The sequence below is a fragment of the Psittacula echo genome, assembly GCF_963264785.1.
Source record: "Psittacula echo genome assembly, chromosome: Z".
Lineage (NCBI taxonomy): Eukaryota > Metazoa > Chordata > Aves > Psittaciformes > Psittacidae > Psittacula > Psittacula echo.
Window position 1 is genome coordinate 30,978,966 of NC_137742.1, and position 17,381 is coordinate 30,996,346.

Consider the following 17,381-nt stretch of genomic DNA (forward strand, 5'->3'; position numbering starts at 1 on the left):
TTTCTTGGGGAAATCACATCTGGATCACAAAGGATCATCATGGCATAAACTTAACAGTGTTGGAAGACTTGTTGTAAAGAGATCTTTTCTAGACTTGCTTATTGTAACACTGCAGAAATTCTCCTATAAACTAATTAGAAAAACTACAGCCTTCTTCAACTTACATACAAAAAGGCCTTGACAAATGACATGGCATTTATGCATGAAGCATGACATTTCTTTTCCTTGTAGTTTAATATTTTCTTCTAGTGGAATGACTTTGGTTGGCCCACTGTAGCAAATGTCAAATCTAAAAATATGCCAGGATCACTATTTTTATCACTATTTTTCTTGTTGTTCATAATTAAACACAGAATTTTTGCCTGAAGATGCCTTCTGGGTAATAGCAATAGTGCTGACATTATGAAAAGTCTTTAGCTGGGTTGTCTGCTTACTACATTATCAGTAAATGTTTTATGCGTTTTGCAGGTCTGCTGCAGACTGACAAGTCAATTTCAGAGTTGTGGCTGTGTACAGCTATCAGTATGGTGCTTGTAAGTTGGCAGCCCTTCTGTTTCTCTAGTTTGTGGATTCAGCTGGCACATTTGCCCCTTTCATGCATCTAATAGGCTGCAGCAGAGCAACGTGATCCCTAATGAGATGGCAGTTAAAGCTGATAGGGAATTTGCCAAGAAAGGGAAAACTAAAGAAATGCAAAGCTTAAACAAGATTAGAAGACAGAAAAGTATTTTCCTATGGTCCACCCACTGCAGGAAAACTGGTATTACTTTTTCCTTTGTTATTTCTTAGTGAGAATATATATGCACACTTAATAAAGGCAATTATGTGGAATTTTTATAATTTATTATTACAAGATGTATATCTATAAATATCCATTTTGTTCTAGTTTATATTTTAAATTTTGTGTGTGGTTAGCAGCCAATCCTATTAATCTAATTTCCCATTTTATCATAGTCATTATTTCATTGCAGTCAGTGGGATTACTGAAATTGTACTAGAGAAACTTCTATGTATATGTATTAGGCCCAGTATTTTTTTATAGTTGAAATTTAAACCTACCCAACAAAAGACTACAATAGCAGCAAGGAAATATCTTTATTTTTTCCTGTCCTAATGAATTACTTACATAGCATTATTTTGCTTGAATAATTTGTTTTGCTGAAATTGTAGTATAATAAACCATCATAAAAATAACTAGTAAAATTATTCCAATCCTTTTGTGCAAGAATAAGATTGGTATTATAATTTTTCTTAGGAGCTGTCTTGTTAAAATAAGGTGACTGCTTCCGATTGCTTATGTTACTCCGTATCATTTAATAGATTCCTTATTGTTGAATGGGACTTTAAAAATTTAATTCCTTGGTACTGCATATAGTTGGAACACAGGGACTCAACTGGAAATAGTTCGAAATTGCTCAGGTTCTGTGTTTTCAGCAGTAGACTGGCTCATTATGTTGTCATACTATGCCTGCCTTTGACTTGATCATCATCAGCACTTTGAAAACTAGCTTTCAGTGTCTCCACCTGGATGCTGCACATCACTTCTTGCTTCAAAAATTCTAGCCTGATCATTGTGTCTTTACTCCTTCATGAGAGCAGTAAGGATGATCTTTAATGCTGTATTTTCCTCATTTTATCCCATTATTCATATCCATCATGCTTTCATTTGTTGCTATTATTTGCATTTGTGGTAAGTTTTCAGCATGCTTTGCTTTGCGTACTTGGATCTGCAGGCTAAGCATGATGGATTTGCCTGTCTTACTTTCTCTTCGTGCTCAGTGAAAGCGTCCTTGTGTCGTCAAGTATTTGTTTCACCTCACTGCCTTGCAACAAAGCTTAACACAAGCAATCACAATACTAATGCTGTTCTAAGAAATAATTGCAGAGGCATTATACTTCTAAAAAGTAAGAAAGAGGTATTTTCTTCTAATGTCTTTGAGATAAGGCAGTCCTACTCTTAATTTTGCCATAGACTTTTTGAAGTCTCTGACTTCAGCAAGCTGGATTGTACTCTACTGTTCCTATTATTTTGATCTCTTTATGTACCTTATTGAGGTTTATGTCTTGAAGGCCTCGAAGGCTTTAGTGCCTATAATGTAAAATTCATTATTCAGAGAAGAAGGATCTCTGCTGCTCCTCTGTATTATAAATTATGTCTATGTTTATTTAAGATGATATTAGGCAGCTTGCATTTGGCAAAGTAGGAGCCTTTCAGAGAAAATTCTTACAAGACTTTGGCAATCATGCTGTCATTAACTGCAAAGTCATTATTGTATCTGTAATTTCTATGTATTTCAATTGTGCTCATTGAAAACTCTTCTATATACCATCCATAAGAAACATATGTGTATTTTTCACATACGGGAATGTGTGATTTTTTGAGATTTCAAAAATAGGTCTTTCTGTAGAAGTACACAGTGAACACTTAAGAAGAAACAATGCTTTTTGTCTTGCCCATGTTTTCCTGCCTACATTCCTCCATGCAGTGAGAAAACATCAGTTCAGTCCAAGCTGGTTATTTTCCAAGTGCGAGTAATCTTGTGCTGCCTTAAACTACACTTCTCTTTCTGCTGTTTGGGAGAGAGTGATCATGAAGGTATGCTCACGGAGCATGATCCATGTGCTCAGAGTAAGATGGAGGTTGTGAACAGGTAGGCAGTCGTTGCTCTACAAATTTCTCTGGAATTCTAAGTAATTTCCCCGAAAAGAAGGCTTATGCTATGTCTGTATGCAAACAGGGTGAGCACAGCCTTGCAAAAGCAGTGGAAAGCATTTTTTGTTGTCGTTGTTGTCAGTGTACTCACTAACTCCACCCTGTGGCTTACCCAGTAACACTCCACATCTGTATTTTTGCATTGGTATGTCTGTCGAGATCCAAGTAGACAAGAAAAATGGTATTTTGAATAACTAGTTATATTTCTTTGCAAAAATATCTATGACGTGCTATTTTTTTGCTTAAAGAAATTATCAGATGCTCTCAAAAAAGGGGTGAAAAAACTATAATGAAAGGTAGGTTATGATTAACGGAGTTGTCTTTATTCAATGTGTATTGTTTTCTCTTGGGCACTGAATACAAAGCCACACTGTATTATATAAAGCCACACTATAACACAAATATTAAAGCATCTGGACTATATTATTTGGTAGAGATGGTGGGAAGGAAAAGAGAAGGGAACAATCATTAAAGAAGCTTTTGACATGCTTTCTAATAATATAAATAAACTGGAATCTATGTTGTTTTCTGACTACATCAAATACTTGTGGACAAAAGAAACTGTTTATTTGATAATTATATTAGCAGTGCTCTAGAAATTGCTTTGCTTATGCTTATATTATGAAACAAGTACTAGTTATTCTTTTTTTACCAATCATAGAATCGTTTAGGTTGGAAAAGACCTTTAAGATCATTCAGCCCAACCTTTAACTTAGGACTACCAAGTCTACCACTAAACAATCTCACTAGCGCTACATCTACACGTCTTACATACCTACAGGGATGATGACTGAACCCTTCCCTCGGCAGCCTGTTCCAATGCTTGACAGCCCTTTTGGCAAAGACTTTTTTCTAATATTCAATTTAAACCTCCCCTGGTGCAACTTGAGGTAATTTCTTCTTGTCCTGTCATTTGTGACTTGGGAGAAGAGATTGACACCCCCCTCACTAGAACCTCCTTTCAGGTTGCTGTAAAGAGTGATAAGGTCAACACGAACCTTGTTTTCTTCAGGCTAAACCCCAGTTCCCTCAGCCATAAGACTTGTATTCTCCAGACCCTTCATTAGTTTCATCGCCCTTCTCTGGACCTGCTCCAGCACCTCAACGTCTCTCTTGTATTGAGGGGTCCAGAACTGAGCACAGGTTTCAAGGTGCGCCGCCACAAGTGCCGAGTGCAGGGCGATGATCACTGCTGTGGCCCTGCTGGCCACACTAGTGCTGATACAGGCCAGATTAGTCTTGTTGCCTGTCCATGCCCAGGCACCTGCGCTGCTGTACACACCCCTGCCCATTCTACTGGTGTACTGTGTATCCCTATCCCAGTGCTGGCTGTGATAGGACTGCTGAGGGAGCCTCTGGGAAAAGATGGGGAGCAGACCTTGACAAATGCCAGATTTCATCGCGGATCATGGGCAACAAGAGGCTGTGAAAGCGCATGTGCTTCCAAAATGGAGATGTCTTCTTTGGTTAGGAAACATGATGTGGTGGAGAGAAAAAAGAAAGGCTGAGGAAGGCCTCAGCCTGCAAAAGGCAGAAAGAAGCTGGCTGCTTTGAGAGGGACACTGAAGTGAAATTGCTCTGCACCAGACAACCAATTTGCTCTAATTGTGGAGGAACAGATTCCTCTGGTCTATTCCTCCATTTTCCCCTTTAATTCTTATTGAAGGCAGTCTCCACATTCGTCTTGTTAATGGCATTTATCTCCACCATCTTCCCATGCACCTGCACTTGATAAATGCAGGTGTATCCTGGTTTACCCCAGTTGCTCTGTAAGCCGAGTTTCAAAAGTCGAAAGTCTCTGGGGATGCCATTCTGCAAAGAAACCACAGCAAAAAAGCAGCGTCACTCCTGGGATGCAAAGAGGGAGAGCAGGCTCCACGTGTCTTCCTGCGCCAGCCAGACCCCTGCTCTGGGACCAGCTCCTGCTCTGGCTGAGGAAGCAGCTTCTCCCTCCTGCCCTTCTCCCAGCCAGGAGGCAAAGGATCCCTGTGCCCTTGCAGAGCAAACACCCAGCCTCAAGAGAGAATGTGGTGGGCAGCTGTGGGGACCTGAGGGTCTCCTGTGCCAGGAAGCAGGACCAGGGGAAAGCCCTGCTGCCGGAGCACAGTGCTGAGCATCCTCCTGGCCACAGCCTGCCCTGCAGGTGCCGACAGGCAGCTCTGGTCGTCACAAGGTCCAGGCCCCTGTCCTGCCAGGGACTGTCCACTCTCCCCCTGCAAGCGACTTGCTGGCAAACTGGTGTTTCTGCCCTGGCCTCCTGCCCACACGCACCCACTGTACCTGCAGAGGGAAGGTCTGAGTTGGCTCTTTCTGCATGCTGTAGATAAACGACCCCAGCAGAGTTTCGCCCTGGCCTTCCTCATCCAGTCCCTTTGGAGATAAATGCACAGGAGAGCAGGTCAGGCTCAAGCTGACCATGAGCAAATGCTCATGCCAGATCTGGGCCCGTGATCTGCACCACACTCCTGCGCCTCTGGCGCAGTCTGGCACAGAGGGAGACCCATGCGGCTGTGTCTCCTCCTCGGGCCCCTGGAGGTGCTGGGCCAAAACGTGCTGAGCAAGTCTGTGAAATGTCCCTTCTAGGAAGGGCAGTGCTTGGGAGCACACACATCTCTGCAGATGCACAGGGAGCAGCAAGTCCTGGTTACAGCTTTACCCGTGGTCAGGTCCCAGCCCCGAGCCCGGCACAGACTTACAGAGACCGTGAAATCCTTGGGCACACTACTGAAAGTCCCCAGTGGAGTGGCTATATTTGAGCCGTACTGTAAGGTGATGGCCGCTGGTTGTACTTCGGTGGGCAGTCGGATTAGCACCTCGCTCCGAGACTCTTGCATAGGCCAGCAGTACGCTGGGGAAGCATCAGGCTAAAAGCAGAGGGCGAGAGAAGTGAGGGCTTTGCTCCCCTGCTTGCCAGAACCACAGGCAGCACTGTGCCCGGGGCTGTATTTCTGCTGGACATGCATGGTGTGTTGGGAAGCAGGCAGAAGCACCCAACTGTCTTCCCAGCCCAGGAAAGAGGAAAAGTTCCAGCAAGCATGAAACATCTGATACCCTGCACCAGAGTCAGGGCTTTCCAGAAACCTCCTTCCACCCTCCACTGCCTCATCATGAGTGGGACAATCAGAGCTGTGGCTGTGAAGTGGGGATCTAAGTGAGGAGCCCCTTCAGCTAGCAGTGACCACCCTTGGTGCTCAGGAAGCTCAGCTCAGCCCCTCTCTGAGGTTAACAGCTTTTTCTAGGGAACCAAGCCCTGTGTGAGACCTCAGCTGTCAGGCACCAGATCCTTGCCCTGGACCTGAGCAAGACCCCTGGCCTGACAGGAGATGTCCCAGGGCTTGGCTTCAACTTGATCCAGAGAGGCAAGAGAAGCAGCACTGACGGTTTCTGCTACTGTACCTGCACAAAGGTATCCTCAAAGGGTTGATGAAACAGGGCCCAAAACCCCCTTCTGAGCCATGCAGAGGTGCTGGATGATCTCTGCAGGTCGATGGCAGTCCCTGAGGGCAGAAGAGAACAGCTGACTGCAAGTGGCCCCAGGTGCAAAGGACCTGGTGGCTGCAGGCGACTGCTATGTCATGCAGCACTGGATGCTCGGAGGTGCCCCGGGAAACGCAGGGGATCCCTGCGCCCAGTGATGGCATCTGTCTCCCAGCCGCACAAAGAGAAGATCCGTGGGTGCTGGGGGACAGGGAGCCCCCACGGCAAGGGCAGCGGGCCCAAGGCAAGGTCGTGCTGCGTGGACAGCAGAGAGTGATGCAGCCGTATGCTTTCATTCTCCAGGAAAGCTCCACGGAGTGGGAGAGGGCAGAAATGCTGTCAGGGGCATGGCCGAGGCAGCAGTGAGGCCTCTGGCAGCAGGGCTGGGGTGAGCCTAAGGGAGCCACACTGCTACAGGCATGCTCGTGGGCCCCGTGGTTTTGTCCCACCTCCCTCTACCTCGCAGAGCCGTGTCTGCAGCGCTGCCTGCTTTCAGGAACGGCGAGCACGTACGCAGCACAGCAAGAACTGCCTGGACCCAAGGGCTGCCCATACCTGTGCTTTTGAGAGCCCAGGGAGGCACCTCCGTGGGGTCAGACATTGCCTCTCTCATTTGCTGAGCGTCCTGGGGAAGACACCAAGGAACAGGGAAACAACCATGTCAGAGCTGGCCAGGAGAAGGGGCTCTGCAAGCGGAGAAGCTCAACCCGCAGCCCCTGGCAAGGGAGGGGTGTGTAGGCCGGGACGAGCAGGGTCCCCTGCACCAGGCCCTTCCTGGGCCAGCTGGTGGCCTTTTCCTGCCCAGCCCTCTTTCCAGAGTGCAGGATCACCTTCTTTAGAGAGCTGATTTCTGCAGCCAGACGTGTCACCTCGTCCCTCAGCTGCTGCATCTCTCCAGCTTGTCCTTTCCACACACCAGGTGTGTTCCTGCAATCCCCAGGAAATCGGACCTTGTCAGATCACAGCCCAGCAATGCGCAGAGCCTCCAAGCCCAGGAGCAGTGCAGACAGTGATGCTCAAGCCCCTTTTCTTCCCCTGCTTTGCAAGCGCTTCCTTCCCCGTCCAGGTTCAGCACAAGGCCCGGACAGGAGCAGAAGACACGAGCTCTGGGCGCTGTGCAAGTGAGAGCAAATTGCACGGGCTCGTCTGCCCATGCTGTCCCCACCAAACATGCTGCAGGGCTGGCGAGAGGAGAGGGCTCTTACCAGAGTGAACTCAGGTCAGCTGCAGGCTGCCCCTGGAAGGGAAAGGCTCTTGTTGGAGTCCCACAGCAGCCAGGGCTTCCCCGAGCTGGCAGCTCTAGGCAGGCACAGCAGAAGCTGCTGCCGCTGCTCTGGGTCACTGCCTGGCATTGGAGAACTGGGCGATTCACCCACCCACCCATCGCCTGCAGTGCTCCCTGGCAGGACTTTCCTGTCCCACTGACCTGTGGCGCATTCTTTCCACGCGGCCCCATGAGCAGTGAGGTCCCGCACCAGGCACCAGCTGTAACTTCACCGAGAGAGAGTCATTTTACTGCGGTTTCTATGGATCCCTGTAGTCACACGGTCTCCTCCCACAGCGGGGTGGCAAGAGGTTGGCTGAGGACACCACAAAGGGGTGCAGGGAGAAGAGGTAGCTCCAAGCAGGGGCTCTTGCCCTGGGCCTTGGGGCGCTGCACAGCTCTGGTTCCAGGCTTTGCACCCCACTACTATGCCCCATTTCATCTGCATGCAGCGAGCATCTTGTGACCTCCCAGATCCACAAAGGTGAGATGTTGCACGGGCCACGCAGGCTCTCAGCGCCTCTCCCTCACGCTGAAGCTCGCACCTCACTCCTCTGAGCCTCCGCTGGCAGCGGGTAAATACTAACTGAGAGCAGCGAAGCTGATCAAGCAGATCATGAAGAGCCCCTCTTTCCTTAGCGTCGCAATCTGTTTCCTGAAAAAGAGTGGGTCCTGGGGTTAGCGGTGCTCAGGGCAGAGCCCTGCCCAGAGGAATTTCTCTTACAAGTGGAACACCACCCCTTATCTCCATGTCCATACAAGACACTTGTACTCACAGTGTCAAGATTCCTGTGCTGAGGCGTCTCTGAAGGAAGATCACGGCCATTGCCACTCTGTAAGCAATGCTGGATACCAGCCCTGGGCAAAGAAATGGCAGAAAAGCCTGAGGAGCCTTCTTGAGGAGCCCCATCTGGAGTATGGCAGACCTCTGCGAGGAGATGGGTGCTAGTCCTGCACACTTCCTTCCTGTGGGACAGGGACAGGGCAGGCTTATGCCCTGGAGGGGGTTGCTTGTTTCTCGCTGGAGGCCCGGCAGGATCCCCTTGCCGGCAGGGCACTGACAGCAAGGCTGGGGAAGGACTGTGGATGAGGCTTTGGCCCCTGCATCTCTACCGCACGGGCTTGCCCCGGTGGTTATGACAGTCGCCCCATGGTTATTACAGACATGGACACGGTGGCCAGCTCCATCACGATCATGTAGGCAAAATGGCCCCAGGCCGCTCGTGTGGCAGGATGATACTGACTATTCAGGGCTGTCGGTCCCAGATGAGCCAGGCAGGCGCAGTGCAACCATGAGGTGAAAGGCAGCACTGAACTTACGCTCTGTGTCTGCAGCACTGCAGCCGCAGCGTGCTGGCTCTTTGCAGCTGGTCCCCTGGTCCTCCTGAGAAGAGGGGCACCTATGAGAGGGAAAGGGAAGGACACTGTTTGGCACTGCCTTCTTGCCACATGAGCCAAGGCCCTGGCCAGCAGACAGGCCTATGGGCAGAGGGGAGCAGCTGCCCTCCTCCAAACCCCCCTTCTTCCTCCCAGGGCCTCTGCAGCTCCACAGCTGCAGCCCTCCAGCAGGACCGTGGGGTTTGGCCCCAGGGGGCAGAGGGCCTTTCAGCTGAGCCTCTTCCCCACTCCCAGTGGGTTTCCCAAGCCCTGGGACTGTTGTGCTGCCCACAGCGCTCGCCAGCTCCTCCATTGCGTCCCCCCGGCACCCTCTTTAGGCTCTGGGGGCCTGACCCTCCAGCTGACGGTGCCAGGAGGAACCTTGTACCTGCTCCCGAGGACCTGAGTGGGCTCAACTCCACATCCGTATCTGCTGCTGCTGCCTGTCCTCACGACGGAAGTGCCCCGCGCGCTTGGAGGAGCCTTTCTCCTCCTCATCTCTGGGACAAAGAAAGCTCCCCTGCAAGCCTGTCCGTCCTCCTTCCGAAGCAGGAGTGTTGCCCGGCTGGGGGAGGGCACTTGGGCAAGAGCCCCAACCATCTGCCAGGAGGAGAACAGACTCAGCCACACAGCCAGCAGGACACAGCGAATTCCTACCAGGTAGGAGGTGGTGTCTCACAGTTCAGGGATACACCCCACTGCCCACTTAGTGCTCTGGGTTACATTTGTGACTAGCCAGTGCTGAAAATACACCAGCGATTCTCTGGTGCTGACCTGTGCCTTGCAAGGCCCAAGGCTTGCTCGGTTTCTCTCTGGGTGTCCCTCCTTGAGTAGGCTGTGCGGGTGGGCAAGAGCTGGGACAGCCAAGCCAAACTGACTCAGCTCCATTCCATGTGAGGTCATGCTTTGGAATAAAGCCTCGGTCTTTGGTCAACCCTGTCAGCTGAAGGTTCCCATGGGGAAGCAAAGGGGTGCTGCCTCTGGGTGACACCAGGCTGGGGCTGGGGCTGCATGGGGCTTTGGCTTGCTCTGTCCCTCTGTCTCCACACTGTCATGGGGAGCTCCGGTCACCAAAGGGGCCCCAGGAATGTGCCGAGGGGCTGCTGCGTGCTTCCATCCTCAGTGAGAGGCATGAGCACCCAGGACACCGCAACGACTCCATATGGGCTGGCCCATGCACCCCAGTGACTCCTCTGGCACGAGCCAGCCGATTCCTGTGAATCCATGTGTCTCCAATTTAGAGAGAGGCACGGATTTCATGGATGGACTGCTCAGTGGATAAGGAATTGGCTGGATGGTAGCACAAAGAGAGTTGTGGTCAATGGCTCAATGTCCAACTGGAGACAGGGGATGAGTGGTGTCTCTCAGGGGTTGGTGTTGGGACCAATCCTGTTCAACATCTTTGTTGATGACATGGAGAGTGGGACTGATGCACCCTCAGGAAGTTTGCCAATGACACCAAGCTGTGTGGTATGGCTGACATACTGGAGGGAACAGATGTCATCCAGAAGGACCTGGACAGGCTGGAGAGGTGGGCCTGTGCAAACCTCACGAAGTTCAACAAAGCCAAGTGCAAGGTCCTGCACCAGGGTCAGGGCAATCGCAGGTACAACTGGGCAGAGACTGGATTGAGAGCAGCCCTGAGGAGGCCTTCGGGGTGTTGGTTGATGAGAAGTTCAACATGACCCCGCACTGTGCACTCGCAGCCCAGGGACCAATCATGTGCTGGGTTGCATCAAAAGGAGTGTGACCACCAGGTCAAAGGAGGTGATCCTGCCCCTCTACTCTGCTCTTATGAGACCCCGCCTGCAGTGCTGCCTCCAGCTCTGGGGCCCTCAGCACAAGAGGTACGTGGATCTGCTCAAGGGAGTCTAGAGGAGGCCATGAAGATGATCAGAGGGCTGGAGCACCTCTGCTATGGAGACAGGCTGAGAGAGCTGGGCTTGTTCAGCCTGGAGAAGAGAAGGCTCAGGAGAGACCTTGGAGCAGCTTCCAGTGCCTAAAGAGAGCCTACAGGAAACCTGGAGAGGGACTTTTTACAGAGGCCTCTAGTAACAAGACGAGGAGTAATGGCTTTAAACTGAAAGAGAGGAGATTTAGATTAGACATTAGGAAGAAATTCTTCACTATGAGGGTGGTGAGGCACTGGCACAGGTCATTCGGAGAAGCTGTGGCTGCCCCATCCCTGGCAGTGTTCAAGGCCAGGCTGGATGGGGCTTGGAGCAACCTGGTCTAGTGGAAGGTGTCTTTGCCTGGGGCAGGGGGGTTGGAACAAGATGATCTTTAATGCCCTTTCCAACCGAAACTCTTCCACAACTGTATGAACTGTCATTAACCCTCTCCTAAAACCCACTTCTTTCAGAAAATACAGACTGGAAGCTTCACTCAGTCTCTCTCAAAGGACACAAGGCTGTGCCACTGACATGAAGGCTGTGAAACCGGCTGGCGTCAAGGCTGGAGATCCCGCCCACTCCCGAAAGGGTGTTTGAAGGAACTCCCTCCCAGAAACTAACCCCCTGTGGTGCGGCAGGCCCCCGACGCATCCGCTCCGTCACGCTCCGCGTGCAGCGATCACGCCGCCGCCAGTGTCGGTTTCGAGCCTCAGCGAGGAGCGGGGGCGTGCCCCGCGGGACCGGCTCCGGTTACTCAGACATCGACGCTTTAAAACATTTTAATCTTCGGTTAAAACTATGAAGGTATGGGGAGCAGAAACAAGAACAGAGGCAATGGCTACCGTCCTGCTATCAACCGACTCACCTTTCCGATGTTGGCCCGCTCGCTGTCGGGATGAGCGCCACCAGTGGCACCGTCCCTGCCGAGGCGAATAACGGCGACGACGGCCCCGACCCCGACCCCGGCCCCGCCCCGCGCCTCGCCTCGCGCCTCGCCCCGCCTCATCCAGCACCGCCCCATAACGGCCGTAACGGCGCCCTTTGACCGCAGTGCTTCTTGCGCACTTCCTGCGCGCCACCGCGTGTCTCTGCGGCATGGCGGACGGGACGCAGTGTCTCAGTTACGCGGGCTGCAACTTCCTGCGGCAGCGCCTGGTGCTGGCCACGCTCAGTGGGCGGCCCATTAAGATTCGCAAGATCCGCGCCAAGGAAGAGGACCCTGGGCTCCGCGGTGAGCGGGGGCCCCGGCGGACGCCAGGGGAGAGGTCGGGGGGCGGCTGCGGGCGGCCCTGGCACCTTACTGGCGGGAAACATCGAGGTGGCGGAGGTGCCGGTGTCTCTCCTGGGCTGCCTGCTCACCCGGTGCGGGCCGCGAGTCGCCGGCGCCCTGTCACCCTGAGCTGTCACATGGGTATCGGGTCTGCGGTTGGGGGAGAAGCGCGGGGGGTGGAAGAGGCCGAGGCGAGGAGTGAGGCTGCCCTCGCCGTGTGTCGAGGGAAGCCAGTGTGCGGCGGAGATACAAACCTGCGGCGGCAGCCCCGCGGCCGTGCCTTCACCCGGGGCCATGCGTCTTCTCCAGCATGGTGCGAGTCCCGCTCGCAGCCCCGGCGCTGGCCCGCTCGCTGTACAGCTGGGCTCTTCACTCGAAAGGTGCAGGTTCTGCTGGCTCTTCGGCCATTACTTTCAGCTGCATGCCCAGCGTCAAGCTCCACGTCCCTCCGTGGGAGCCCAAGTTCTCACAGTTTCAGTGGATCTGATTTTATGCTTCGATTTTTATCTGGGGTTTGCTCAAATAGCAGTAAAGGTGAAACGCGTGAAGTTCATTTAGGTCTCATTTTTGAAAGTTGCTGACACTGTGGACCCTTTGAGGGAAACCTTGTGCAGGGAGTACCCTCTTCTTTTCCACACGGGACCTTTGGCACCCCAGAGCAAATGTGCTCGTTAAACTGAAGTAAAGAGACAGTAGAATAGAGGTTGAGGAAGAAATATAATTGTGATGCACAGTTATTTTTTGAGCAAGGTACAAAATTAAGAACAGGGTAGGACCAGCATAGATACTACTCTGCCTCCTGAGGAGGCTTCTGTTTATAAATAGGAATTCTTCCACAAAACTGTCAAAACGTTCCTGTGTGCTTTCTGTAACATTTGCCATGACCCAAAGTAGTTATTATTACCATGGGATGTTTGGTGATGTTAAAAGTTACAGGTTTTGCCATGTGTGTTTTAAAAAAAGGTGTTTGAATTGCCTTTTTCATATATGGGTTAAAGTGTAAACTCTAACTATAACAGAAGAATAATAACAGGCCCTGACCTGTGTTGGTGGTCCAGCATGCCATTCTCTCTGCTTTTCGTGACTGGAATGACTGCAATGAAAACTCTTCTACAGGTTTGTTTGCCAAGAGGGAGAGATGTATTCACAAGGATGCACTCTTGTGCTGGAAGAGGTCCCAGCACTGTCATGTAAACTTTGGGTTTAGAAATTATCCTAACAGAGAGAAGAACCAGCATTGTGTAACCAGGCCATCAATAGTAGTATGCAAATGCTAAAAACCTGTAGTTTCTGCAGGTAGCTCTGTGGTCAGAATTGTCAGCTTGTATCACTCACTGCATTCTGGGTAGAAGAGTTTCACATGTAGGGGCATCCCAGTTGATTTGAGATGCCTATAAGCATGGAGGCTTAAATTAACATATTTGATATTATAGCTAATCACCTTTTCTCATGTGGTAGAATTATACCATAGCAAGTTGAAGAGTGAGGGTAGCCTTACTGTAACAAAAGGCAGGGAAGGGAAAATGTGCAAGTGTTGTATTGAAGTTTCTTACTGTTTTTCCAGGAATAAATTTAAGGCACTTTAAAATTCTGTCTTTGTTCTACTCCTTAGATTTCGAAGCCAGTTTTATTCGCCTGATTGACAAAGTGACCAATGGTTCTCGGATTGAAATAAACCAAACAGGTGAGATCTGTAGTCTTGCTGTTCTGGTCTTCTGGCCTTTTATCAGTTGCTGCAGTGAAATCAAAGTTTCAGCTTGACAGAGGTACATGTTCAGATATCACTGACTGAGAAGATCAGAAATAACCAAGCTGAGAAGTTGTTTAGTGATTGGTTGCATCCAGGAACACCAGCGCTCCACCAAAATGCAGAGTTAAGAAAACTGTATTGACTAGGAACAAAAATTAATATTTTATTTGGTATGCAGGATTTTGTAGTGAGGGAAGGTCTCTCTGAACCAGAACAGATTTTTGTAGAAGGCAGCCTTTGACTTCTACAAAGGTAAACTTTGAAGCAAGGCTGTTTGCCTAGTCATGCTCAGAAAAGGGGATGGTTTGAGTGAGAAGCATCCCACATAAAAATCTCATCTGGTTCTTGTCCTTTTCTGGGTTGGTGGGTTGGTTGGTTAATTGATTGGGTTTTGGACTGTGGGGGTTTTGTTTTGTTTCTTTGTGGTTTTGGGTTTTGGTTTTTTTCATAAGGATTTTAATGATTGTGGTTGGTCAGTAAAGCAGATGAACTACCACCAGATATGCTGAGACCGTGACGACTTGATGGTCTGGTAAATACTTAGCTGCTGTGGGGAATAATACCTGTTTGTATCAGCATTTTGGGAATTGCTAAGAGACCCTTGAGTTTTGGGGAGAAGGGGAAAAAAGACGTGATACGTGAGACAGACAGACACACACTGGTCTGTTTATTAACTACAGACAGAAGTAGCCTGCTGGAAGTGCTACCATCTGTCATAAATTCTTCTGTTTGCAATTTGTTTGTATACATCATTGCAAATTGTCTTTATGCTGTAGTGATGGGAAGCATGCTGATAGTGCTCTCATTTGTTTTGCTCTCCTGTCATCTTCCCCAGGTACTACGCTGTATTATCAGCCTGGTCTTCTGTACGGCGGCTCGTTGGAACATGACTGCAGCCCCACTCGTGGTATTGGCTACTATTTGGAAAGTCTGCTCTGCTTGGCACCTTTCATGAAGCATCCGTTGAAGATTGTCCTGAGGGGAGTAACAAATGACCAAGTAGATCCTTCGGTATGTAATAAAATTTAAGTAACAGAGGAGGATTTCTTCCTTAAAAAATATATTGGGAAGAAATGTCTAAAATATGATGCATTTTTATCATCCCTCACACACAGAACTCTCCAGTGCATCTGTCTACTGCATCTGCTAGCAAACTCTTTGAATCAAACAAGCATCTGCTAAATTGTTCCCTTTCTGCATCACCTCCACACTGCAGTTTGTAAACCATCTTTTGACTTCTAGTTCTGTACTCTTCTGTCTTCTCCCCTGGAAGCTCCCTTTAAATGCAGTGTGAGCCCATGCCACTTGTTTGCTTTTCCTGTTCTGTTAGAAATTAGATGGGTTGTTTTTCCTAACCCCACATGTTTATTTACTGTAAAAAGAGAAAATAGCCTTTAAGATTTGAGTGTGACAAGGCAGGAATCTTTCCCTTCTGTTGGATGCTGGACATGGTTATACCATGCTGCTGTGAAGCCTTCTTTCTGTTAGAAACAGATATCACATGACAGTTATGAAATTACAGTAGCAAAAATATATAATCACTTTGATTATTTAGAAAGACGCTAGAAGGTGTGGTAGATCAAACTACTTTGAAATTGCCTTGAGTTCTATTACTGCTGATTTACAATTCTTTATTTTAATAGTATTGTTAAAAAATGAGCTATGGATAAGATGGGATTAAAACACTGAACTAATGGTTAGTGGTTATACTTCCCCCAAAAAAAGACCTTTTGGAGAACAGCATTGCTGTTTACTTTTTGAATGGTTGTTGCGTTTTCTCTGGACACATTGCCAATTTGAAAATATAACCAGTCTAAATGAATACAATTACTGTGAGGTGTAATTGCAGATATTTAATGAGCCTCTGAGTCCTGCTGGTATTTACAGCTTTTCAGCTGTTTACTCTTGTCATTTAAAAATCTTGTTCTCTCATCTGTGGTTCTGTGAGACCCATGTGGGCCAAAGGATGATTGAAGTGGGTTATACAGAGCATTGTCAGAAAGGGAAAAGGGGGATAAAAAACAAAATGGAAAGCATGCTTTCTTAACTTTTCAGCCACCATGATGAAAAATACTTAAGTAGTAAGAATCAAATATGTCTGTTTTGGTTGACTGCATCTTTTTAATCACAATGGAGGACTTCTTGAAGAATTTGCAGACCAAGAGCAGTCCAGTTTTGATGCTGCTTTCAAGTAAGTTTGGACACCCATCAAAGCAACTCATCTTCATTATGCCAGTTACCCACATGGGCCCATAGAGTTTAAACAATTTTATCTGAAGTGAGTGCAAGAATTTGAGTCAGTTAGTTTTTACTTGAAGGGGGCTTGACCGGCAAAAGTTCAGACGTAGATGGGCTGACACTAAATGTAAACAAAATGCCGATGTGCATGCATGACCAGCAGGTCAAAGGAGGTGATCCTGCCCCTCTACTCTGGTCTCCTAAGATCCCACTTGAGTTCTGGTGTCCTTAACATAAGAAGGACATGGAGCTGTTGGAGCAAGTCCAGAGGAGGCCATGAGGATGATCAGGGAGCTGGAGCACCTCTCCTATGAAGACAGGCTGAGAAAGTTGGGGCTGTTCAGCCTGGAGAAGAGAAGGCTGCGTGGAGACCTCATAGCAGCCTTCCAGTATCTGAAGGAGGCCTACAAGGCTACTGGAGAGGGACTCTTCATCAGGGACTGTAATGATTGGACAAGGGGTAATGGGTTTAAACTGGAACAGGGGAGATTTATGTTAGATACAAGGAAGAAGTTCTTTACTGTGAAGGTGGTGAGGCACTGCAATGGGTTGGCCAGAGAAGTGGTAAATGCTTTGTCCCTAGCGATGTTCAAGGCCAGGTTGGACAGAGCCTTGGGTGGCACAGTTTAGTGTGAGGCATCCTTGCCCATGGCAGGGGCGTTGGAACTAGATGAGCTTAAGGTCCTTTCCAACCCTAAACATTCTATGATTCTGTGCTAAGGAGTTGTATCTTCACTTCATTGTGCTGCAGAAGCACAGCTGTCATTAGTGTGACTCTCATGTGTGGTAACATTTTAAGTGTCAGTAACTAAATACAATTCCTAAAATGGGTTTAAACCTTGTTTGTGTCTGTTTATTGCCTGAGTAAACACTAAACTTGGTGCACTTAAACTACTTTAAGGAATTTTACCAAGTGTTTTGTATAGCATATGGCTCTGCAGGTTGCTGAAATCAAAACCACAAGTTTAGGTGCTACCCTAACTGGTTTTTATGCTTAAGTAAATGGTAACTTGGTCTTAAATTGATTTGAGCTTTTGTTTTTAAGTAGGGAGAAGGTGTTTGTACTTGAAAGGAGAAGGCAGTCCTGCCCATCCTCCCTCCATATCTGACCTCAGCCAACTGCTGAAATGCACAATATGCATACTCCAGTACCCACACACTTTTCAGAGCCTTCCCTAAGCCAGCTCAACTAACTGGCAAAAAGGTAAAGAGCTGTCAGCCTGCATCTTCTCAAGGAGGCATTCACAAAGTAAATTGCAGGAATATGTGTGCAGCCAGCGAAGTAGGACCTTTCCCTTGTGGTAGCAGTGAGCAGATAGGCTGACCTCTGCTGGGCTTTCTGAAATCCACTCAGCTTTTACACAGCCTCAAAAATACCTGTTGGATGGGATTGCTGTGTT

General features: G+C 48.9%; 2 protein-coding genes across 4 annotated transcripts in view; one reads left to right on the forward strand and one right to left on the reverse strand.

Annotated features, from left to right (window-relative positions):
* Positions 1–3,028: 3,028 nt before the first annotated feature.
* Positions 3,029–11,685, reverse strand: LOC308232450 (sperm-associated antigen 4 protein-like). Its single transcript, XM_080638666.1, has 13 exons — positions 11,589–11,685; positions 11,345–11,490; positions 9,220–9,431; positions 8,775–8,854; positions 8,231–8,312; positions 7,617–8,109; positions 7,396–7,427; positions 7,021–7,117; positions 6,746–6,815; positions 6,110–6,210; positions 5,410–5,577; positions 4,994–5,083; positions 3,029–4,525 (listed from the first exon to the last, which is right to left on the reverse strand). The coding sequence occupies exons 6-13, from the start codon at positions 7,644–7,646 to the stop codon at positions 4,364–4,366; spliced, it is 750 nt and encodes a 249-aa protein (XP_080494792.1). The 5' UTR covers positions 7,647–8,109; positions 8,231–8,312; positions 8,775–8,854; positions 9,220–9,431; positions 11,345–11,490; positions 11,589–11,685; the 3' UTR covers positions 3,029–4,363.
* A 133-nt stretch (positions 11,686–11,818) lies between these two features.
* RCL1 (RNA terminal phosphate cyclase like 1) overlaps positions 11,819–17,381 on the forward strand; it is a gene marked incomplete at its 5' end in the record, with an annotated part of 28,507 nt that continues 22,944 nt past the window's right edge. For 2 of the 3 annotated variants that reach the window (XR_013958804.1, XM_080638157.1), the window contains 3 exons: positions 11,819–11,954; positions 13,606–13,677; positions 14,579–14,754. Coding sequence is in view for 2 of the 3 variants with exons in the window: in XM_080638157.1 (XP_080494283.1) it covers positions 11,819–11,954; positions 13,606–13,677; positions 14,579–14,754 (384 nt within the window). Of the gene's footprint in view, positions 11,955–11,986; positions 12,086–13,605; positions 13,678–14,578; positions 14,755–17,381 lie in introns of those variants that run through there. The other variant, XM_080638158.1, reaches the window with a different exon arrangement.

What these genes read in the sequence shown, in the direction of transcription:
- LOC308232450 (XM_080638666.1), bottom strand. Translation starts at nt 7,646, where the DNA reads ATGGGGCCGCGTGGAAAGAATGCGCCACAG. An exon ending in AAATCAGCTCTCTAAAGAAG is followed by an intron (nt 6,816 to 7,020) that starts GTGATCCTGCAC and finishes TGTCTTCCCCAG; the next exon opens with GACGCTCAGCAAATGAGAGA. An exon ending in CTGGGCTCTCAAAAGCACAG is followed by an intron (nt 6,211 to 6,745) that starts GTATGGGCAGCC and finishes TTCTGCCCTCAG; the next exon opens with GGACTGCCATCGACCTGCAG.